This window comes from Leuresthes tenuis, unplaced genomic scaffold (assembly GCF_036924035.1).
Source record: "Leuresthes tenuis unplaced genomic scaffold, fLeuTen1.0.hap1 SCAF_13, whole genome shotgun sequence".
In the NCBI taxonomy this organism is placed as follows: domain Eukaryota; kingdom Metazoa; phylum Chordata; class Actinopteri; order Atheriniformes; family Atherinopsidae; genus Leuresthes; species Leuresthes tenuis.
This window is the reverse complement of record NW_027325367.1, coordinates 9,273,474-9,297,870: the sequence shown is the minus strand read 5'-3', so window position 1 is coordinate 9,297,870 and position 24,397 is coordinate 9,273,474. Positions and strand designations below refer to the sequence as shown.

Here is a 24,397-nt window from a genome sequence, read left to right as displayed (position 1 = left end):
GTTTCAAATGATCTTTTTGTGTATCATCTCTGCCAATGGTATTTATCAGAAAAATTCAAAATCGAACATATGAATTACACATGCAGTACCAAAGTGGTGTATGGTTTTCCATGGGATACCATGAGATTAGTTCTGCTTACTGTATACATGGCTTCTTTGTGCAATATCATCAAGAAACACAACATACAATTCCATTGTTATGCAGATTTTATTTAAAAAAAACTCAATTACTGTTGTTACTGCCTGGTTTTGAAGACATAAAGGTCTCGATGAGCTCGATGATTTTCTAGTTTTGAATTTAGGTAAAACTAGGATAATTATTTATGGCCCTAAAAACCTTAGAGACTTTTACTATCAAACTAGAGTTATTAACCTTTGCCTCCACTACTGTGAGAAACCTTGGAGTAAATTATTTCCAAAATCAGGAGCCAAAATGATGTTGAGAAACTAGTGCTAGTGCATGCTTTTATTACATCTAGACTGGACTATCTAAATTCCTTTTAATATGGGCATCTATATTATTTCTTGATCTTACAAATGATCCAAAATGCTGCAGCCAAAGTGCTTTACTGATATCGCCAAAAGAAATCACATTTTGCCTGCCTTAGTCTCGCTTGTCTCTTAGAATATCATTTGAAATCTTTCTCATAAGATACAAAGCCCTTAATGGTCAAGCTCCATCTTATTAAAAATATCTTATTGTTCTCTGTCACCCCAGAAGCACTGTTGGCCTGTTTGTGTTATCCAGAAAACCAGCGCCAGAATGGGACGATGGTCCCCGCATTTATCAAATCCGAGCAGGATTATTGCAATATCACTTTAGCCAGTTGTCCAAATGGTTCTCTCAAAGAATTCTAATTGATCTAAGACACTGGGGAGAGACTACTGACAGATCCCTGCAAGAGAGATCATATCTCTCTTTTTCAACCTCTCTGTATTGGCTCCCTGTAAAGTCTGAAACTGAAGCATTTAGATAAATATAGATGTACTTTAAGGATTTATAACCACCAGAATAATGCTTAAAAACTTTTTTAAATATCTCAGATTAAACACACTCGTTTTCTTGTGCACTTATGCTCTTTTTTTTTGTCTTTTACAGATTTTGAACTCTTTTGTTGATATATTTATCTTTTTGTATTCATTGTTGTTTTAGTCAGATGTATAATTCATGTTTAAGATTTTTCAGCGTGTTAAATATAAACTAAATTCCTACAATTAAAACCAAAAAAATACTTTTTTTCATTTGAGAAAGAGTAAGTTCACATGAAGAGCTCTAGTTCAAGCCACTTAGATGTATGACTTTATTACTTTGAGCCAATAATCATAAAATGTTTCCATGCACTCATAAAATCCATCAACGCTGGACCGAAGAGTTGCTGCAGTGCATGACTGCAGTTTATGTCAATTGCTTGAGATAATAAATATATTTGCCATGATCACTCAGCCTTTCAGGGCATAGATTAATGCAAATTGAAAATCAATGAGAATATTTACCTATATTGATGTTTACTCCAGCTGTAGTTGAATTATGCAACTTGACTGAACTTCGTTAATCAGCTGGCTGATTTATGGGGATCTTGTTTGTTTTTACAATGACATCTCTATGAATTACTGTGGAGATAATTTGGCAGACATCAGGGATGTGGACAGAATTAGACAGATGGTTCATAGCATCCACCCAATAAAGTTAATATGGAATAAAGGAGTAATGTGACAACTGTCCTTAAAGATTGAAAGAGAGAGAGAGAACAAATAAAACCAATGTACCAATGTCTGTTTGGAAAATGATGAAAGTAGAAAATGTGTGAATTTTGTCATTGAGTGATAAACATTGGAACATAAAACATATCCCCCTGTAATATCTGTGGGTGATTGAACCTGACGATTCAAATGGTGACAATCTATCAGGCATGACTGTTTCACCTCCCCACCAGCCAACGCTCTAATGGTGGACAAGGGAAATGCTTCATTATTTCCAAAAAGTTTCTTTTATAGCAAAGTTTGAACGCAGGTTATCTGTCTTCTTGTTATCTTTTCCCTTCTCTTTCTCTCGCTGTGATTGCTGTTACAGGCTGACTGGTATGACACAGTGAACTCTCAGAGTTGCTTTACATGTGTCAGGTGTCTGTGTTACTGTGTGATATCGAATTACATTAAAATGGAAATCGACTTTGCCATTGTGTGAGACCAAAAGCATTTAACAAAAGACTGAAGACATTATTGAGTGAGTAACTGGCTGCTGCTTTGCCCAGCAGGATTGTGCCCCAGTGTACTTTGATTAGCCCAAGATGACCTTGGGGATAATTGATTTGAGACTTTTATTTCTTACAAGATGATTAATGCCGCAGCAAACGTTGCATGCAGAGGTGAAAGTATATGCGAATACTGTGTAAATTGCTCCTCTTTCTAATGTGTACGTGTGCACATTCAAATCTACTTGTACTGTCTTTCATTTATCTTTCACAAACCTGAGACAACTGAACACATTTCGAATAAAACAGTCATCCTGAACTCCTCTTCTGGTCTGATGAGCCAAAACATTATTTTGAGGGAATCTTGCCAGAGTGAATAATCAAAGAGATCCTGCAGGCATTTTCTCACCCTAAATCTTACAGCATCTAACTTACATCGTCTTGATTAATTCGATTGATTTGTCATTGCTTTTAATTAAACGTTTTCCTTAGATTGCAAAAGGACAAACTCTGACATTATTTCCCCTTCAGTTGAACATTGGCTTCAGGTTAAGAGTAACCTTGATAGAAGACTTTATCTTAAAACTATTGTGTGGATTATGTCATATATTTAACTCTAAATTGAGACAGAACTCAGTTTGAAGATGCTTTTGGGATTGTCCATTTCATTCTGCATTACTTGTTTCCGATTTCTACTCGGATACCAGAATAAATCAGCTGTAGCTGTGGAGAAAGACTGATTGTTTATGTTGGAGGGCAGACACAGACTTTATTGAAGTTGTCAGTTCATTTCAAATCACAGCTCAAATAGCTAACCAAGAAGCTCTCTGTATATTGGCCAGCGACGCTGTATTTACGTGAATGTGTAAACAGTGAGAGCGCTCTTGGATAGAGCAACTGTCTTGTCATAAACACACAGGGGCCAAAAAGCTTGTGAGCAGAAACTGAAATAACAACTATCTGTGGGGTCATTAAGAGACAATATGTCTGCTTTAGATTGTTCCTGGACACCAACAGAAACATTCCAACAGATTGATTGTACAATAAAGTATAGCCGAAAGAGGATACCTGGGAAACCTTCTTCATGTCTGCATATAAATGTGTCAAAATGAAGAAAAATGTCTTTGTAAAGAGTGTTCTTTTGATTTTAGTCCAACGGACATTAATTTACAATTTATAATGAAAGAAACTCCATTTTCTAGGTGTGGGCCAGGGAAAAGCAGTTGTTTTCTGTCCAAACAGTTTCAAGGAAAGAGTGAATGGAGGTGAGGGAATATTACATTAGATATGTATAGAATAAGTTAAATATGTGATGTGGTACAAGAGCTCACATACATTCTTGAGAAATTCAGACCCTCTTAGATACCTTTTGGCAGGCCGTCTATGTATTCAATACAGCCTGTATATGTCAAACAGCATTATGTGGTCATCTCAGACAAGAATCAACCGGGAAAGCACAAGGTGATAACAGCAAGGATCTGGCAGAGAAAACAGGGAGCTTAAATACTGAAGGTGAGCTGATTAGAGAATGACAGCAGCTAAGGATAACAGATGACAAGTGTGGCAGTGGAGCTAATGACCAGAACAGGGAAACTGAGGACAACTGCTGCTGAGAAGGTGGAAATAGAAACTAAACTGAAGTAAGGCAAGACAAGACTAACAGACAAAAGCAATAATAACAAAGACAAACCATGAGAGTAACTACAAGACAAATAAAGACTAGACTAATGTTAACAGAATAGAACCTGTGACTTTACACAAACAAGAAAACAGAATAGTGTGAAATTCCACAGACCATGACACAAAGTGTTATAAAAGGGAGAGTTACCACCATAACCACTATGCTGTGTCCTGCTCTCTTGAGATGCAATATGCAGATGACCTGAATGCATATTTGCTTCTACAGTGTGATCTGAATCTGTAATAAATAGTCTTTAGTGTAAAAGAAAAATGCAAGATTAGTCTAATCCAACCAAATTTGTCAAAAATAACTTTGTCAATAAGTAAAAATGAAATAAAACACTGAATTAGTCTTTGACATTAAACATATTGTGTGTGCAGGACAAGCACAGCTATAAAAACCTTTTTCTGTATACAAGTTACAAATCCAGAACATTTCCTTCAGCTCATAGCACTCTAAGTAATGAGATGGATATAAGTGTTGTGCATCGGTTTTTTTTTGCCTCTTTATTAAAACAGTAGATAGGCTCATATATGATTTCATTAATCATTTTATTATTTCATGCTAAACCCTTACTTATGGTGTTACAAATAACAGTGAAGATGTCATAGGCAAAATGAGGAAAACCTCTCCGAAAAACAGCAGCGTTTCCCCATCAAGGCTCTCAGTATACAGCGTGTTCACTAATGGAGCTCTGGCTGCATGCCTGGATCGATAACAATGCTGAAGAAGTTCTGATTTCAACAAATCAGGAGCCATCGTCCAGTTTACAGTGACTAACACTCCATCACGTTGGGGTGCAGGAGAGATGCTTAATCGTGGTGGCGGCGGTGGAGGGGGGCAGGTGGAGGTGTGGCAAACAGGACACGCACACACAGTGGACTGAAAACCTGTGAATCACAAAGATAAATCTGAGCATCGTGAGTACTACATCATCTGCCTGCTGAGAGGTGAGGGCTGCATGTTGATGACTTTATGATGGATGCCTAATTCATTATCCATCACATCTCAAGACATATCACAACTGGATTGAATAGGAGGCTGACCAAGCTGAAAGTGTAGACTCAGGGCTTTGAGAGACATGTCGTGATGCATGGAAGAAACAGGCATATGATGTTACTGTTAGCTCAGTTGAGCAGCAGTTTTGGGGGATTTTTTATACTTTTCATCCAAAAAATTCTTGAAACTAGACTCAGTCTTGATAGAAAAAGTAAGGTAAAGCGGTAAACCCACCCCAACATGACTACACATGTATTTGTACCGTTTTCTTTTCCAGATCTTTGTGGACTTTAAAATACTGCAGCAAAGTCAAGTTGTGTGACAGCAAGGTTTCTAAAGCTTGAACGTGATAAATGACAATATGATGGTGATCCATCAATAATGATTGCACTAACAAACATTCATTTTAAAGTATTTTTTTTAGAAATATGAAAGTTCTTCATATTGTCTCACAGACCATAGCTTAAAGCAACACTATGTAACTTCATCAAGTAAATTTGATCTAAGCAACACTTCAGGAACAGATGTAACAAAGTGCTTCACAAAGATAAAAAGGAAAATAACACATAAGAAACAAAATGATAGATGTGAAAGCCAATCAAATAAGTCCAAATAAGCTAATAAAACAATGTGTATACAATGGGGTTACTTTTTAAAGGTGTCCACAATGTTCACAGATCTCAGTGCTGGATTCTGAACCTGAGCCAATGTAAAGAAATCAAGACCAGTGTCGTGTAGGACCTTCTGGATGTCTTTGTTGGCAGCTTGGCAGGAGCTGACTTTGCTGTCTGAGCAGTGGCAACTGCAAACTTGTTAGTGCAGCAAATATTACTTACTTTGTACCCTTCTACCCTTACAGCACAAGCAGTTTTTACACAGAGGTTGCCCTGTTTTGGTTGAAAAAGGATAAACTTGTTACGCCATCACTAAACCCCTTTAGTAGTTCATACAAGCCAAACAGAGGCAGCATGAGTCAACTGTCATGATCTGTAGGTTTTGTTAAGTTCTGTATTCAATGGGTTATTGCCACACCTGTCATTCTTTTAATTTTTTAATACCTGCCTGTCTGCATGTGAGTCTTCATTTGGGTTTTGGATCGGTGACTCATATCAGAGGCACATCAACTTTGATCCCCCCAATTCCACCTTTGTGCCTTACAAATAGGATATAAATACTACTTTGAATGGGCAGCGTAAAAAAAGTAACACTGTCTAACGGGAATCTCATAAAATTGTCACATTGTTATTTTCTGGGCCCTTACTCTTATTTTTTGTGTACATAGACACAGAAATAACCAAACACAGGATTTCAGTTTTGCTGCTGAGTGTTTTCCAGTTTTAAAAGGCAAAAAACCATGGCATCAGAACTGGGGGTACGGAGTGGAGTCTCTCACACACTGATGCATGTACTTACTTTCTTCATGTTCCAAAAAAAAACCTACAGTACTGAAATGATTTTGGAAATCCCATTGAGTGTGTACTAGATCCACAGAAGCCATGACAAAATTGATAAAGATGTTAATCTGAAACATTTTCTGCCTCAAGCAGCCATAAACAGAACCAAAGAATTACCTTTAAATAGCCATCTCAAGGTTACTATTCCCTGCAAATGTGCTTGTGGTATTCTTTTACTCATTTCTCCTGAAGAAAGTCTTTTTTATTGCAGTGTAAGCTATAAATATGTCCTTGTATTTGTAGTGTCATAGTTAAGCCTCCATGAAGGCAGGCCAAAAGCTCTTGCTCTCTCTTGGGAAGAAGGGCAGGAGTCAGGAAATGGGTCCTCAATTGAGAGCACTTACAGAGAGTGAGTGCATTTGGCAGGACTGCAGCCACCACTTCTTTCACTCATGGATTATCATTTCAGATTTCAGCTAGGTGGCCTTTCAGGCAGCTATATTTCTGCTGAGTCAGGACAAAGGAAGAGTCTGGTAATTTATGAGAGATGTCTTCATTGTGGAGGACAGGGCAAATGGGCACAGCTTCCCTGATGTTGTTGCTGCAGTGATTTATATCGCTCTGGTAAAATATGTCCCACTATTCAAGAAAGATTACATTCCCATTCTCTCATGCTCCACATCTAGAGGCACATCTATTTAAATATTCTCACAGTGCATAACATAACTGGACCTTTGCAGTATCACATTTAAATGAGTAATGTAAGCTTTTGGAACAAATGTATTCACTGTTGTTGAAATTTTTCAAAGAAAATAAATTCCACTCTCATAGTGCCAGGGGAGTTTGACTTTTATGAAACCTACTCTGTTACTCCTGGCACAACATTGACCCAACGCCGGGTTCTGGCTTCCCAGAAACACCTTCCCCACTGGGGTAACGTTTGCTACCTCAGCTGTATTTGGGTGAACAGAGTTAGCATCATTATCGTGCTCAAGCTCACATAATTTATTCAGCAGCATTATGTGAGGCCTTGCTACGCCACTCTCACATTGGAAAATATGAAGATTAAACTTTTGTCCTCAACAGGAAAGGGAATCAGCATTAACTTCCATGCCAAATTACTCTTTTGTAATCACAGGTATTTATAGACTCCAGCTCTACCAGTAGTAATGAATAGACAATGCCTAAACACGCTAATTTTCACCTCTTTTTTTGGCACAATGCTAAAAACTATGGAGGTAATATAGGCTTGTTTCCTCCTTTAGTCATTTCTGCCACAGATTTTTTGTTATCCCAGCCATCATCTGTTTCTTTCTGTTTACAAAAGGCATAATCAAACAAGGTTGCATATACACACAGAGACAGCTGTACGCACCACCACGTGCATGAATGTCCCTATTATAGTTTCTGTATAGAGTTTGCTTATGTGCCATTCATGCACAATGGATAAGGATCTACAGAAGGAGGTACGCCGCTCATGAAAATCAAATCAGCACAGTTGCATCAAATATGCAGGGACAAAAACAACATTTTGTCCCATTTTTTTGCAGCCTATTCAAATTGGGACAGCTGCAAAATAATGGCCAAATCAACAAGGAGAGTCAGATTAAGCTCACCTCAGTTAATTGCGAAAGAGTGAATGTGAGAGAAGAGATTTGGTGTTTTTGATGATGATAGAAAGGAGTTATTTGATATTTCACAAAACCACCTAAAGATTCTTCTGTTGCAATCATTCAGAAAAGGACAGGCACTTAACAAGAAATACTCAGCAGGTGATAAGCAAAGTCATAAGAGAACTTCAACCATTAAGGCAAAGCAGTTACCTACAGAAACAGTGAGTGGAGCCGCTGCTGTTGATTGTTGTGACACCTAAAAGCCACTGATTGGTCCAGAATTTTGTGTTTCCGCCAACAATGGATGACTTAGATTGCAATCTCAGGAAAATCCATCTGCTTTGGAGGGTAAGAAATTAAGAAGCACAGTTAACTACATCTGTTTAAAAGCTTTGGCTTGATATTTGATGACTGAAAAGATCATAGAATATTATTCACAGTTTTTTTTAGTTATGAAACCTTTCATGGCGCCTCGTGTAATACGGGTGTGGACACTTTCATCTTGGAGGAGAACACTCCCTTTTGGATCCCTCAGTGTAACTTTGTATTTATTGCAGTAATCCTTCTTTTTGAGGGAACAAGTAAATCCAAAATGCTGCCAGCAAAATGTCTCCCACAGCCTGGCTCTCACTTTAAAGGTTTAGGGGTTCAGGTTTGTCCTTCATTTTTCTCCCTCCTCCAGTTGCTTCTAGGATTAACAGTAAGGGTACGATAAAACAGCTAGCGTGGATCTGTCAAAAATATATCTAAAGAAATAGGACAGTGGCCCAGTGTTGATTTATTTGTAATCTTGAGACGTACTAGAGGACTGATTAGGTCATATTCAGATGAAACCTAATTTTTCTCTCTCTCTGCATTCAGGCTTTGTGTCACCGGTCTTTTTATCTAGCTCCTGGCAAGAAGGTGAATGGACATAATTCCAAAATGTTGAGCTCTATATCTACGCTGCTTGAAGAAAATTTGATAGACTCTGTACCTTAAACAACATAAAACAAGATATATATGATGCTGTTAAAGCTGACAACAGGGAGCAGAGCTTCTTTACTTTAAAACAGATGCAGCAATTTATTCTGTTGTTTCAGGACAAGATCTACATATCTGTTAAACTGATATATAGATCTCATACAACATGCGAGTGTGAGTCACGGACGGCTCATATTTGCAAGGTATCACAACCCTGCCGCTCTGAAGATGAATGGTCTCTAGTCAGCGGTTATTTGCGTAACGGGTGCGTAAGAGTAATGTTGCTGACTCTGGCTAAAATATAGACAGATGGGTTTAATTCCATTAAGTGAGTTGCAGTGTGAGGATAGAGTAGCAGCTGGTCTGCAGTAGAGCATGACACTCTTTTATGTTTGCTGAGCATGACCTGACCGTAAAGTGCTGGAGAGCTGTGTGTAAAGATGACAAGCATGTTACCAATCAAAGTGAGAGGCAGCATGAGTCCAGAGGTCTGCCAGGCAGATTACATCTCCCAAGGCCAGTGGCTGCTCACCGAGCTCCAGCTGAGTGGTTTGTCACTTATATGGCCACTATAGTCATTACACGAAAATGATTTTGTTTCAGCATCAAGGACAGCTGGATGTGAGCTGTGCTGAGGATGTTATGAGAATTAAATACAGCAGAATGGCTTCAGTTGAACAGAGTCATCTCAGTAACATGGTGAACAAGCTGACTGAAGGACTTTGAGATTAAATGCAGTAAATCTTCCCTGGCCGAAGGATTTATTTATGTTTTTGTGGTTAAAACACAAAAAATCAGTAGACTATTGTTTTGTATTCACTGCAGATTATTTACCTTGTCAAAAAAACTTAAAAGGATATATTTCCATTGATGTTACACTTTTTTGGTTCTATTTTACAGCCTCTGTAAAGAGATGCTGTTAATGACTAGATAATCTATTGTTCTTATGTTCATGTGCTTTAGATTTAATCAACAAAAGCAGAACATGACTGTTAAATTACATTTCTCCCATGGTAAATATGACCAAATGTGTCATTTTAAAACATAAATTGCTTAAATAATAGAAAGAGACTATAGAGGGTTGCAGTTGTTTGATATTGTTTCCTTAGAACAAGGCTCTCAATGCAAAAGACTGGAAATTACTTTTCCTAGTTGAGATGACATTTGACTTTTAACCATAAAAATGAACAATTTCTTTGAAGATTAGAATGTTGACACAGATTAGGTCCTTGTGTGATACATTAGCTGGTTTAATTTATGTGGTCTGTTTTTGAGGGCTGCATGGTGGCATAGTGGTCACCTCACAGCCAGAAGGTTCCCGGGGGCCTTTCTGTGTGAAGTTTGCAACTGGAAGTTTGTTCTCTCAGTTCATCTTCTTCCCACAGTCCAAATACATTCATGTTAGGTTTATTGACTATTGTAAATTATGGAGTGAGTGTGAGTGTGCATGGTTGTTGGTTTCATTTGTCACTATATCATCCTGTGATGGACTGGGGCCCAGGATGTACCCTGCCTCCCTCCCAATCACAGCTGGGACAGGCTCCATCCTCACTGCGATCGCAGCTGTATAAAGTAGGTATGGAAAAGGAATGAATCAATGAATGGATGGAGATTTTGAAACAAACAGTTTGCTTTCAAATTAAAATTCTTCTGTATGGACCGCAACTTTATTTTTTCATGTTTTATTTTTTCATGTTCATGTTTCAGCTTTATTATTTCAGTGTTAAAATTCCACAAATACCACAGTGTTGATGTGTTTATGCACAGTCTCTGTTTATCATCTGCTGTGGCCACTGTCTGTGTACCTAAAGTGTTTGAACATAAATGATTTTCTGCTGGGCATTAACCTTGGCTTGTCTTAAGAGGAACCTTTGATCTTCCGATTCATCTTCCAGACATTTAGTGACATCGATTCAGCTTTTCGGCCTTGTCTCTATCATCCACACCAGTCTGCCATGTAATGTGTTCATCTCCTCTATGCCGAACCTATTTTACTGTGTCCATGCAGCTGGGTTTTCTAATGGGCTTTATAAGAAGGCCACCCTTTTCAACTGACAGATCGGAAGGCCGAAAAGAAGTAGGAGTTTTATTAGCATCATGCTACATGAGTGAGGACATCAGTCTGCAATCATGCGACATGATGGGCAACAATAATAAAGAAAACACAGTAGCTCTGACTCAAGTTAGATATCAGATTATTGTATTCAGTTTTAGAGCATATTTCTACTACTTAATGACCAGCCATTAAGTAGCATAAGCATGTAAGAGTGTGTTCTTTGTTTCTCAGAGTTATTAACTGACAGGTGGGAGACACCAGATATGGTCTTCTTCAGTTGCTGTCCATCTGCCTCAAGGCTGAATACGTTCCATCTGAAATGTTTTTTGGCTCACTGTAGTTTTAAAATAATTACATTTTTGTGAGCTCCAACCAGTCTAACCATTCTCCCCAGACCTGATAAAATGCACGATTTATGCATCCTACCACATTTAACAAAATCAAGCAAAGAGTGACACACACACAAATCTGCAGTAAAAGCCTGACAAAACATCACAAAAAAAGGGATCCAGTCTTTGGTGATTTCCACTTGTTCTAGACTTTCTCCAGTCATTAGTACAACCCTATTTCCAAAAACAAAGGGACACTCTGTAAATTGTAAATAAAATTAGAATCCAATTATTTTAAAATCTCATAAACCAATATCCTATTCACAACAGAATATGTAAAACTTATCAAATGTTTAAAGGAGACATTTTATTATTTAAGAGACTAAGAGACTCTTAGATGGAAAGGTGGACAGAGGTTCAACCATCTACTAAAGGAAAACAACAGCATCTACAAATTGTGCAGTAAAATCTTATATATTCCATCTTCTACAGTTCACAATATTACATAAAGGATGAGAATGAATTGATTATGAGACTTTTTCATGAAATAGTCAAATGACTCACTTTCAAGATTTGATGTGTTTTGATGCAGTGTTCTTCATTATTGTATTCCGCCTTTATTTACGTTCTACATCTGTTTCCCATCTGTTTTGGAATTGGGGGTGTTCTAGTTACTTAAGTATTAAAAATCAATATTTGATTTAAAGTTAGGATGATTTGACCAATGACCTTTAAACCCTTGAAAGGGAGGGTTTTATATATTCTAAAGCCTTAATTCTTGAAACCTCAATTTAATGTCGTCTATATTCATTATATAAGTGCAACAGCAAGAGTAACAAAAATTGAGTTACTGTTGAAATATATCAGAATCTAACAGCATACCAGAAACTGAAGATGTCAGTGCAGTACAAGGACACCTGCGGGTTTAGACTGGATTTTAAGATAAAGTATTGTTTCAGTCAGTAACTTTGGGGATCACAAGCACACCTGAAGCACATATCAACTCAAATATCATCATTTTAAGTAGGAGGGGCATAAATAGAGTCACTCTGTCCTCCCATAATCTTGATTCAATATGCTGTTCATCCCATCACCTGAGGGCAACCGGCAAAATCGTTGCCTCTTCTGGGTGAGCTCTTTAATGGCTGAATCATGTTACCATTGGTCAATGCAAAACATTAACCACACCCTGGTGCCTGAGACAAGTTGGCTTTCCTGCCCTTAATCCAAAAATGATAGACATGTAAAGCCTGTCTGGCACACTGTATGAGACCAGTGATGGCCACACTGTCATATAGGAAGGTAAATTAAGATTTAAGATTCTAATGCGGTCCAGAAAGCATTTCAGCCAGATGTCTTACTCAACAGAATACAAAACTTAAAACTTTACACACAACAGAAGTGACTATGAAGCTTTACAATGAACATCTGTCTCCATCTGCTGGTTCCTCAATGTCTTGCAAAAAAAAAAAAAAGAAAGAAGACATGCCTCAGAACAATAGACTTTTTAATATATTTTTCAACTCCCCAGTCATATTGCAGCCAACATGATTATTCTTTATACCAAAATCATCGCAAATGCGGTATCATAAATATATGGCAATCTCATATATACTTTTTTTTTTGTACATATTCTTTTCAAAAAGGTCCCTTGTAAAAACTGTAAAAATAAAGTGTACAACCAACCTAAAAATCTGCAAAATTCAGCACGCTGGAGTTTTTAGACACAAGCGCTTCCATTTTAGTTAAAAGGGTTGCAACTGTAAAGGTCTGATTGCTTTGATCTTCTTTTGTTACTAGAGAGAAATCGCATGAAGTATCACTTAACCATTGAGTCTTCGTAGTGAATATGTATAATGATTTGGCCTATTTTCAATTAAATAAAGGGTATAAAAAGGCAATATTGGCAAAAGCAGAAGGATACCGTATAAGTGCATTTACAAAAATATTAATCTGAATATGAAATGGTGCATTTGTGAAAACGTGGAGTGCGACTGCCTGGTTGATGGCATAAAGCTCAACGCTCGAACAGAGACACTTTTGGTCAGGAAAGTAGAATAAAGATTAACAGGAAGACTTGAAAATCTTGTGCTCATTCTGCCCTTCAAAGGGCGGTACATTTTTAACCCCTTTATCCCTGCTTTGTTCATCGTCTCTGCATCCCATCTCCTCATCAGTTTTTTCCTCTTGGTTTAGTTGCTGCTCAGTGCCAGTCTTCATCATCATCGTCTTCTCCTCCTTCAGATGAGTCTTCCTGGCTGCTGACCTCCGCCTGCTGCGTCTCTCCGTTCCCATTTCCTCCCTGATGAGCCGCAACTGCCGCTGCAGCCGCCGCTGCCTTCCTGGCTCGAGCCTGAGCTGCTGCTTGCTCCTCCAGCTCTTTCTGACGCAGCGCTGCAGCCTTCTTCTCCTGCTCGGCATGACTCTTCATGTGGGCACTTCGACTCTTCACTTTATAAAACACCCTAAAAGGGAAGACAATTATGCAGCGTAAGGCCCCACAGCAATGGTTTGCGATGAAGCAGCAGATTTCCAATTTGTAACATGTTTTAATGTTATTTTAACGTTCAACAGTTATAAAAACTTCTAACTTTTCCAAATTTGCTTCAAAATCGCACCAGGCTAAAAGGGCCTTCTCAAAGTGTTCCGGTTTTCCTGTACAAAGGTATTTGTTCAAAATCTAACAGACAGGGAATTACTCTACATCCCCCTTTATGCAACAGATTATAGCCCTTCCACCTTTTTATCTATTCCAATTATATTGAAATGTAAAAGTGGGACAAATACTTTTTAACCTGAACAACACTGAATTTAAAATGTAACCGCTTAAACATAAAGTGATTGCTAGCGAGTGTCTGTGGCCATCACTGTGGGAGAAAATAAATTAGCTTGTTGCATTTATTTACTGGGGAAAACATTGTTGCTATGGAGGTGCCATTTGCATGATACATCTACTGACCCAAAAATTAAACTGGACGATCGCCAGTTAGACCTGATTGAGTTGAAAATGATCTGATTCAGATAATTAGCTGCAGTAGTATTTGGTATGTGAACATATAATGTTGTAACAGTGTTCTTATGAGAAAGATGCAGCCAGCCGAATATCGACTTGCCATTGATGGAAAAAAAAGAAATGTGTAAGAAAATTGCTGCAAATTAACTCGCTGTTCTTCATCTCCTGTAATTACGATCCACACAACAGACGCTAACAGAAGCCTAGCACGGCCTTGCCTGCAATTCACTTTGATGCGCTCATCTCAAGATCACAAGTTGATTGTGTTTTTGTTTTCTTCAGATCACAACCTCTGGAAAACAAAGCTTTTCTTTCTGAGAATAGCAACATAAATTCAAAGATGGTTATAGGGGGCTTGTCAACTGCTTTAACAACTCATTGAGTCATTTGTTACTGTTACCATGACAGTTGGGGAGGATCTATCACAGTATATAAAAGGCATTCTAAAGGAGTTCAGTAAATGTCTGCTTCTGAGCACAGACAGTGGGGTCTGTGGACATAGATCAGAGTTTAACCAACGCTACACTCCAGCCAGCAGCTGCCCTTCAGGCCATCCCATGGTTAGAGGTGACACTGCTTGGTCTAAATAACAATTATATGCGTTTTCTCAGGATAACGACATCAGTTTTCTGCATTATCCCGACAACACACTTCTTCTTATCTCGAGATAATGACATAATTAATCCGTCATCACCACAAAATGAGCTCTGTTATTTCGAGATATTGAAATGATCAACTTCACGATGACATTAAAAATGTTTTAAAGCATGGCCTCTCCCAGTTTCCGTAGAGGAGCACAGATTTTATGTAGATAATGAATAACTTAAAAATACAGTTGTTCTGATTGTGATTTGGCGCACACACACAAAAAAAAACAACCTTTTGACTGTAGTTTAACATTATTTTACCTTACAAAACCATACTTTGTATTTCACATAACCACTAAATTGTAAAACTGTCAAACAAGAACATCAGCTCCGTTTTATTTCAACGAGTTTTGTCTGAAAACATGAGGTGAGAATGAATACTGCAGCTTACGTGCGAGTTAAAGCAGTTTTGTAATTTAACCCAGAAAATCTGAATGTGTCCAAAGGATTTAACGTTGCCATATGAAAGTGGGTGTGCAAACATCGCTCGGAACCAGTTACCTGTTACATTTCTTGCATGGAAACACAGCATCGGGATCCTGAGGCGGCTTCACCGGCGCCTTGGCCTTTTTTGCTGCAGGTTCAGCCCGATGCCTGTAAGGTACTGACGAGTGATAAGGCTCCTTGCTCACAGTGTCCGGCGCTGGCTCCGTCCCTGCCTGTAGCAACAGTGATACAAAGGCGTTCACTGTAGAAGCACTGCATGCTTAGCCTTCTTCATGCACAGCCATGTCGACGTTTCAGTCAAAAGAACAGCGACACAATCACCATTTCATTAGACATTTTTTAACTGCTTGTTAACAAACAACAAGGATCTGAAGTGTGTTTAGCAGCTGTGTGAGGTGTGTCATTAGTCCGTGCTCTGGATTGTACAGTGAAATACTTACATAGTCATGAACCTGAAGCGACCGAGCAACTCGTGCTTGCTGGCTGCTCATGTGGCTCTCGTCATAGGAAACATCCTTCTTGTCTTCTTCAACGGCCTCCCCTTGAATCAATTTTGAAAGCTGTGAGCTCTGTAATGAATCACAGCAGAGATCAGATCCTTGTTCATATTGTCAAGCATTGAAACATGTTAAATAGGGAAGATGTGGTTCCCTCAAGCTCTCTTTATTCCTGTAGATAATTATATCCTGTTCTTGACAGTAATTTATTCATCACTTCTGCTTTTCCACACGGTCAAAAATCACTTAATTCACAATTTAGATGTCTCTGTACCAAAAATCTTTCTGCTACGTTCTTCCAGCTCATCAGTTCCTAGTCCCTGTCCATTTAGAGGTAAATCATTTCATTCTGGGAGTCTACAAGGTTTGTATGTTAAACTTGTTTGATTGAGATGTAATAAACAAATACATTTTTAAAAAATACATTAAAAATCACTTCTGGACAGGAAAATATACATCATGTTAACCGAGGTAAGTAATGGAGGAAACAAGGGATTTCAAGAAGTTCAGGAGCTGCGTCTTCTATGGTAAAAAGGTAACTTTTTCCCAACACACACACAAAAAAGAAAAAGACAAAATATACCAAGACCTCTGCCTTTTCAGACCAAGTTATGTACAACACTTCACTCCTCCTTATGCCTGAAGGAGAAAATGAAAGACTCTGCTGCACCTTAACATCCATCACAGCCTCTGTATGCTTTTCCATGGGTGAATCCGGAGGGCCGAAGGTTAAAATGCCGTTGCGACCGATCTTCACCTGCTTCTTGTACGTATAGTAGAACTCCACGCACTGGGCCACAGTCTTAGTCTGCACCTTTAAATTGTCAAAGAGACATGCACATTGTGTTGGGAATCAACAGAACAGTTTGATGTAAACTCCTTACAGGACGTTTTTTTCCCCCCAACAGTTAACGCATTTTTGTACACATGATTTAAATATATAAATAAGAAAAGTCTCTGGCTTTGCCACTGCTATTGTTATTGTTTCAACAAACCAGATTTCCTGCCACAAAGAGGATGTGATTTATTCAGTCTGACTGTCTTCTCTTTTGAACTTTTGGGAACTTTTTAAAGTTTTAGTCTCCGTTTGAAACAGCATCCTCTTCCTGTCTGCAAAAGCACATTTTCCATTACATCTGAATACAGTACATGTTGATAATCTTAACTCCCAACAGCACTGTTTGTTTGAGGTGATCACGCACAGCAATGAGCCTCAATGAGTGTCTGGCGGAAGTATCTTTCATTATTTACTCGGGCTGCAGGAGAAAATAAACATGCATACCAGTTTCTGCACCATGAAGAAATCCTTCCTGTAGGCAGAGATCCCCTTATTGAAGTAACATTTTTCTTCTGGAGTCCAGTTGTCCGAGCCTGGGAGAAAAACAAAGGCAGGTGTGCTGAACATACTTATACTAACTCTCTTATGCGGAAACATTTCTAGAGAAATTGTACAATCAGAGACAGGCAGGTGGAAGAGAGAAAGATGTTTTGATGAGCTGATAAAGCTTTTTCACCTGAGTAGTGATAACCTGACAGGTGATGGCCTTTGGGGAAAATGGGATCCTGAAGCATCAAACGCTCCAGTGTTTCCTTCAGATTAACACAGCAAAGCTTCAACTACAAAACACTTATGTGTGCAAAGTGATGACAAAGTAATATCTGATAAATGCACGGCCACAAAGACGTTTCTGCATACTGATATGTCACTCACAAGGAAATTGCCTCCACATTCATGTAAACAGTGCAAAACCAGCTCCTGATTGGTTCCTCCTCCACGGAAAACACTTGAACAAGCCATGTTCATCAAATCCACCACTGAAAAGCAAAAGTGAGGAGAAGTTGGGACGAAAAGCTCATAGAAAATAAAGAAAACAGCAGTCAGTTGATCACGTGTGATATGTGAGGTACTAACTGCTCTCCTGGTCACCATGTTTTAGGCTGGAGTCGTCCTTAGGAAGCCAAACCAAGTCAGCTTTGTGCAGGTCAAACTGGGAGGAAAGTGGTTCTTGCAAATCTGGAATTTCTGCTTGGTAATGCTGCCCGATGTTGATACGCCTGGACGCCAATGCAAAGCTTGGAGTTATGAAGCAACACTAATAAGGGAACCTCTACAGATGGATGAAGGGGTACTCACGGTTCAAGGCTCGCAGGTGTGGCATCGGCGATCAAAGGCAAGACTGGAGGAGTAATTTCTGAACTTGCTGTAAGATACAAATGATAGAACTTATACATTATCTGGAAAAGCTCCTTTACTTTTACTAAACTATAAGTGCATAAGACCTGAAGCAACAACCATGACTTACAGGAGCGCAACAGGCTGCGTGTTGCAGACTTCGGTGTGGCCGGAGGTGGCAGGATTTGGTTGCTAACAGCTATGTTGGTGAGGAAGGTGGAGAAGTAGAGCCCTGTGCCCGTTCGCACAGGAGACAGTATGGGTGGAGGCGTGTAGGGCGGCAGGGCATGAGGGTTGTCTGGCAGGCGAACAGGAGATCGTAGGTTACTCTGGTAGGAAGTGATGCTGGAGTAGACAGATGGAGCAATGAAGGTGGATGGTTTGGGAAGAGGGATGATAAGAGGCTCAGGACGAGGCCGGCGCTTTATTTTAGCTTTTCCCTCTTCATCCAACCCTGGATCGTTTTCCCCATCCTGAATGAAAGAAGGATTGAGATGCATGTTATAGTCAAATCCCATCTCCATTTTGCTTACTTTGAAAAGTTACACTTTTTGCTTCCTTTATCTACAGCTGAGAATAAAATCAGCCACAACATTAAAACACAGATATGTCCCTTGGCATCTGTAGAGGAGTGGATACATAAAGCCACCAGTGAAGCGCCGGTTCTCAAGGTTGAAGTTGTTCAAGAGCGAACAGAAATGTGCAAGACTGATCGGAGTGACTTTGACACGGACCCAACTGTGATGATGGACAACTCCATAAGTGCATTTGGTTAGTAAATAAAAACTATGGACAAATGAAGGACATCTGCAAAACCATCAGCAGGGCTCATGGAAGTCCAAAGCTCGCTGTGAAGGAGTGAAGGCTGATCATCCTGGTCTTATCCCACAGAAGGACCACTAAAGAAATACTGGCTTTGCTGAAAAGGTGTCAGAACATATAGTGCTTCACAGCTTGCCAGTCAGAGTGCCGCTGACAACACCTTCTCACAGCTGAGCACGGACCATATCTAAAAAAAAAAGATTGTTCGGCCTAATCATTCATCTATTCCTTTACATCACGTTGATGGCTGGATGAACACGCGTCATTTACCTGAAAAAAATCTGGCCGCAGTGTGCACTATGAGAAGAAAGCAAGCAAGTGGACACGGTGTGATGCTCTGCATTAGCTCCTGCAAGATCCTACTGAAGTAAATCTGTATCTGAGATGTGTGCCGTGAGGTTTTAATGTTGTAGCTGAGCAAAGTACTTGGATGTGTAGAATGGTTATGGGTCTGATTGTGGAACAGCTTTTTAAAAACAAATACCTCCCCCACTCTGAAAGCAATGCACATCTTTCCTCCTCCGAGAACACACCTGTTCAAAACTCTCAGACGCAGAGTTTCGGAGGGACCGCCGACGAGCAACGATGACAGAAGGTTTGCGGTCCGGCTCTCCTGCAGACCGCTCGCCCTGACCGAGACGCGCCTGATCCCAGCAGCCCTGGCTATCCGCTGGGCTCCTGTGCACAGGCACAGACACGGGGATAACCAGGGGCATGATGGCGGCTTGTTTGCCAGAGGGACCTTCCTCCTGCTGGGGCACAAAATCAAAAAGAAGTCGAGAAGATACGGGAAAGAGAAAGTCAGTGGGAGGTCAGGGAAGTGGAGGGGAAAATGAAAAAAGCGAGTGAAAAACAAAAAGAGGAAGATGGGCTGAGTGCACATAATCTACACACAACAACCGTTCTAAACATGGTGTGCTGCGATTCATTTTCCTCCAAAATTAAAACATTCATAGTATGCTGTTCTTAATGGCACAAGACTGCAAGTTAAAAACTAGCATTAAAGGACTGGTTCCTTTTTTTTTTGTAAAGTGAATATTGAATTAATTGACAAATAATATAAACTTTTTATGTTATAGTTGAGAATAAAACAACCCTAATTTAACTGCTGGCTTTAATAAATTGAAAGTCATTGTCAAATGCAAAACAAGGATCAGTTTTCCCTTTTAAACATATGAACCACCTTGTTGTTTGAGTGCACATTTACTGTAGTCGCTTAGAAAATTGCACCCTGATATTTCTGGTTATGTAAATACAATAAATTCCACCAGTGGCAGTGAAAAGTATAAATCAGTTTTAAGATTTATATTTGAGGCAAAGCAAAAGATCAAGACATCTGAATGTTGTCTCTTGACCCAGAAAAGCGCTGCTTGCTAACCACAAAACAGCAGCTCAGGGCTGTTAAGTGCAACATTAAACCTGTTTGGGGAGAATAGACGCGTAGCCATGCAGGTTGACAGCTCGGCCCCTCCTTTCTTCCACTGAAAGGCCTGAGGAATGTGGAGGTGTGCAGACTTGCAGCTGCTCCAAACTGTACATCCAGCACTGCACACTCTGCACTAAAACCTACAACATGTCTCTGAACAAGACTGCTAACTACATGTCTCTGTATTTACAGTCTGTGCAAAAAAGAAATCTGCTGAGGAGAAAATCTAGAAGAATCTCTCGGTGGGTGTGCCACCTCCAATGTAGACGTTATAAATCCTGAGTAACGAGAGTATCGTCTTTCTTACCAAAATAATACCCTCTGTGTCTTTTAAATCCATAAGGGGAACTCTTGAATTACAGCTAATATTACTGGTTACAGCACAATGTGGTGCAATACTCCGCACCGCATAGTAGGACTGTGCCTTGCTGTAAAACAGCCTGCAATAGCTGGGATTCGACAGCTGTAGGAGTCGAGTAAACAGACGCAAGAAAGGGATTTTGCAAACCAAAGGGAAGTTCTGCATAGAAACAAGGCTATTCCTCTTTTTGCAGCAGCTTGTCAACCCCCACCAAAAGAGAAAACTCGTTCTTACTTACATAAATACGAACCTTTGCTATTCATTCTTATATATGCGGCCTTAAGCAAGTATCTAAATGGTTGTTTCACTATATTTGTGCTGTAGTTAATAATACATTAGGTATAGCAGCAGTGTGATGAGAGGATTTTTTTTTAACCTTGGCAGTTTTAGCAGGCAGGGACTCCATTTCTGATGCCTTCTGTGCAAGAGTCTCCAAATTGATCTCCTTGGATGCTCTCCTTCTCCTGCGGGTGATCTGGATGACCCCCCCAGTTGCTGCTTGGCCTTCGCCTCCTTTCGCAGCTGGCACACCGGCTACTCCATTCTGGGATGGCTCTTTGGAGGCTTGAGACCAGATGTTTGTCGAAGGGGGACCCAGTGGGGACTGCCCCTCTCTGGAAAGGCGACGCGAGCGACGAGGGGCAGCTGGTGCTGCGTCTGCAGACTCTGCAGGATTCATGGTGACCTTCTCAGGGCAAGGATCGAGTACAGCTGGTGCATCGCTGGCTTGAGCCTCCGGTTGCAGCTGCGGCTCCACTGACTGGATGTCTTCTTTTTTAGCCCCAGTGTCAGGTGGACGAGACCCGGGAGACTGATAAGCTCCAAAGTTTTGGGTCTGCTGTTGTTTTGCCTGTACTTGGGGCTGTGATGTTTCGTGCTGTGGCACATTTTGTTGCTGCAGCTGCTGAATTTGCTGAATTTGTTGTTGTCGCTCCTGTAGATGTTGCTGGTGATACTGTTGCTGCATTTGTTGCATTTGTTGCTGCTGTTGCATTTGATGCTGCTGTTGCTGTTGCTGCAAATGTTGCTGCTGCAGTTGAAGTTGATGCTGCTGATGCAGCTGTTGTTGCTGCTGCTGCTGCTGCTGCTGGTGGTGATGATGAATTTGTTGCTGTTTCATCTGGTGAAGAAGTTGCTGCTGCGTTTTAGGCTGCTCGCTGTAGGCCAGGTTCGGCATTGGCTTGCTGCCCGGGAAAACGGAGTAGTATCCGGATGAGAACTGTTGCTTGTTGGGTCTAAAAGATGCCTGGAAGGGCTGCAGCATGGGCCCCTGCAAGGTGTGGGATGACACATGTGGCTGGCCCTGGAGCTCCACGCCTGTGTGGCCGTGTTGATAAGCTTGTAGTTTAGCCTGATGCATTGCAGCGGCAGCGTGCTGATCCCACTCAAGTCCCCTCCCTTGAGCTTGAGCCTGGGTGGCATCTCTGTAAACATCCACAGGTGCTGGCAGCTGGTTTTCACCTCCCATCGGCATAGCTACAGCTTCATGAACCCCTTTGTGGAAGGCCATCTGACCCCTGACGTTCACCCCACTCATGTATGGGCCGAAGTTCTGCCCCCAGGCTGGCACTGGAGCTTCCTGTGACCAGTTAGATGCCTGTATGGGGTCCTGCATCCATTTTACTTGGGCACTCTGTTGATATTGCGGATGACTTTGGGTCCCTTTCTCGGGATTATAGACACCCGAGCTACTAGCAGGGTCATTGTGGCTTGGCTTTAAAGCCGGAGGTCCCATACCATAATAAACCTCACCTGAACGCTGCACAGCCTCTTTCATAGCTGCAGTCTGATGCTTACTCTTCTCAGTATTAACTTCAGAAGGAAGACTCATAGTAATTCAATAAGACAAGAAAATATTGACGTTAAAGCTCTCAGTCTGGGTCTCTGAGCATGCAAACTTGGTTACTCCCTCTGTAGTGTACTTTCCTCTGCCTGGGGTCAAGAAATTATTTAATTGTGTATACAGAGGTAACTGGGAGGAAACATAAATCCCAAAGGAAAGTGCAGGGTGTGGAACATGCAGCCCTCCTCCAGCAGTCAAATCTGAGGTCCACTGTCCATTCTTCTCATCCTCTTTAGGGAGCCAGACCTTATGACAGAGACAGATGGGTCAGACATTTGTTTTTATAGGAAAAGCATGAAGAATTTTTAGTCGATTTGCAGTCGCCAGAAGCAAAAAGGAAACTGAGGCCTACACCAGCAGACAGCCCTTTCTGTAAAGTGAAATGATTAAGGAGAACAGAGAAAGCCATTACTTCGATATTTACGTTAAGGTGCGTGCGGAGAGCACATTACAAGCTGAGGTTTTGAGGCGACAGGCAAATGCAACAAGAAGGCACGCACAGCGTCGCTGCCATTTGGCACAACAAGAAATACAGGAAACGAAGGGGCTCGTGCAATCACCCGAGCGATAGCCAGTAATGTAATGTTACAAAAAAGCAATAAGGAAGCGTCGGAGGAGCCAAGTGTTGTTAAGCAATACGGCAGATTAGTGAGCATTACTTAGACAGTTTATATACCTTTTCAATGGTGCACAGAGTTCTCCATGAACAGCTCCATGGAGTCACTTTGGTTTCGATCAAAGTCGACTGCATGCAGCTCCATGAAGGGATTGTGCGCAGCAAATGTCATAACTCTGACAACTTTCCATCGAGTTTCACTGCGCGCAATATGGCGAACAGGCGACCTAACAAACCCACGAAAATGTACTCCAAGGTCCGGGCGGGCTCGAAAGCCTTTTCAACGCTGTAGTTACAACGTTGCACACTGGATCCGTAAAACTGTGCACTTCCAGGAAAACATGTCCACAACTTTCCCCCCTCGCAGCAACGAGTAAACCACACACGAGACGGTGACAGTGTGAAAACGATGCCGTGCAGCGGCCTGTGCTGGTATTTTCTCAGATTTCAAAGTCGCTGCTGAGGGAACGCGCTGGGCAAAAACTGCTGTTTCGGATTGTCCGGAGCGTGTTAAACACTGCGAAACTGCGCAAATGCGCAGAAAGTTTTGCAACCACAAACGCAGCGCCTCACCCCAAAACAGCTCAACTCACATCCTGTTATCCAATCCGATTGTCTGACCACGCCCATTGTCGTATCCGTGTACGTTTGTTTTACTCTATTTGTCGACGCGGATGCGGAGACTGAACACACAGTCGTCGTTGGGTAGAAACAAGGCCGCGGCCGGGAGTTTCCACATGGTGGGGTCAAATTCAAGCAGCTCCTCCCTTCACGTCATTTATGAAAGACCCTTAAATTCAATCCAAATGCTCCATGAGTTTAGAGGTGATTTCCCTCACTAGATTATCTGCAACATTTTATCCATACAGGAAGGTTTACCACACATAGATTTTCAATACTAAAATCTAAGGGTTCTTTACTTTCCCAGTGTCTTTAATTTAGAAGTCTTAAAAAATAATGCTCAGATTTCTTATATTTAATTAACAGCGGTTTCAACGTTACTGATTTTACTCATAGAAAAAGATGACAATAGCCACCCTGATGTAGTCCATTGGCTTGTGGACTGCTGTTTCAAAGTGTTGACTTTCAATTTCGCTGCAACCATCTTGGGTTTTTCCAAGTCACTGCACATCAGATGGGTGGTAGCCACATTGCGTTTCATTATGCATGACCTAAAACGTTTACACAATTTGAACAAGTGAGCATTTAAACATTAATCCCCAAGTACAGCTATACCAGACAGGGGAAATTAGCTACAGAGACCAACTGTTTGGGGGGGGGTTTCGGGGGGGGGCTTTTTTTGCAGCAGCAGGGTGTGAAGTTGG

General features: G+C 40.7%; 1 protein-coding gene across 3 annotated transcripts; it reads right to left on the bottom strand.

The window, feature by feature from the left end:
- Nucleotides 1-12,717: 12,717 nt before the first annotated feature.
- Nucleotides 12,718-23,635, bottom strand: mideasa (mitotic deacetylase associated SANT domain protein a). 3 transcript variants are annotated; one of them, XM_072362937.1, is made up of 13 exons: nt 23,133-23,635; nt 20,990-22,702; nt 19,360-19,578; nt 18,135-18,477; nt 17,966-18,032; nt 17,759-17,886; nt 17,543-17,646; nt 17,346-17,421; nt 17,114-17,202; nt 16,502-16,645; nt 15,775-15,903; nt 15,389-15,546; nt 12,718-13,692 (listed from the first exon to the last, which is right to left on the bottom strand). In XM_072362937.1, exons 2-13 carry the CDS (start codon nt 22,442-22,444, stop codon nt 13,431-13,433), a joined length of 3,174 nt encoding a protein of 1,057 aa, XP_072219038.1. In that variant the 5' UTR covers nt 22,445-22,702; nt 23,133-23,635; the 3' UTR covers nt 12,718-13,430. The 3 variants fall into 3 exon arrangements, with proteins under 3 accessions (XP_072219038.1, XP_072219037.1, XP_072219036.1); XM_072362936.1 differs by having other exon boundaries at nt 17,744-17,886; nt 19,360-19,575; XM_072362935.1 differs by having other exon boundaries at nt 17,744-17,886; nt 23,133-23,634.
- Nucleotides 23,636-24,397: the final 762 nt, after the last annotated feature.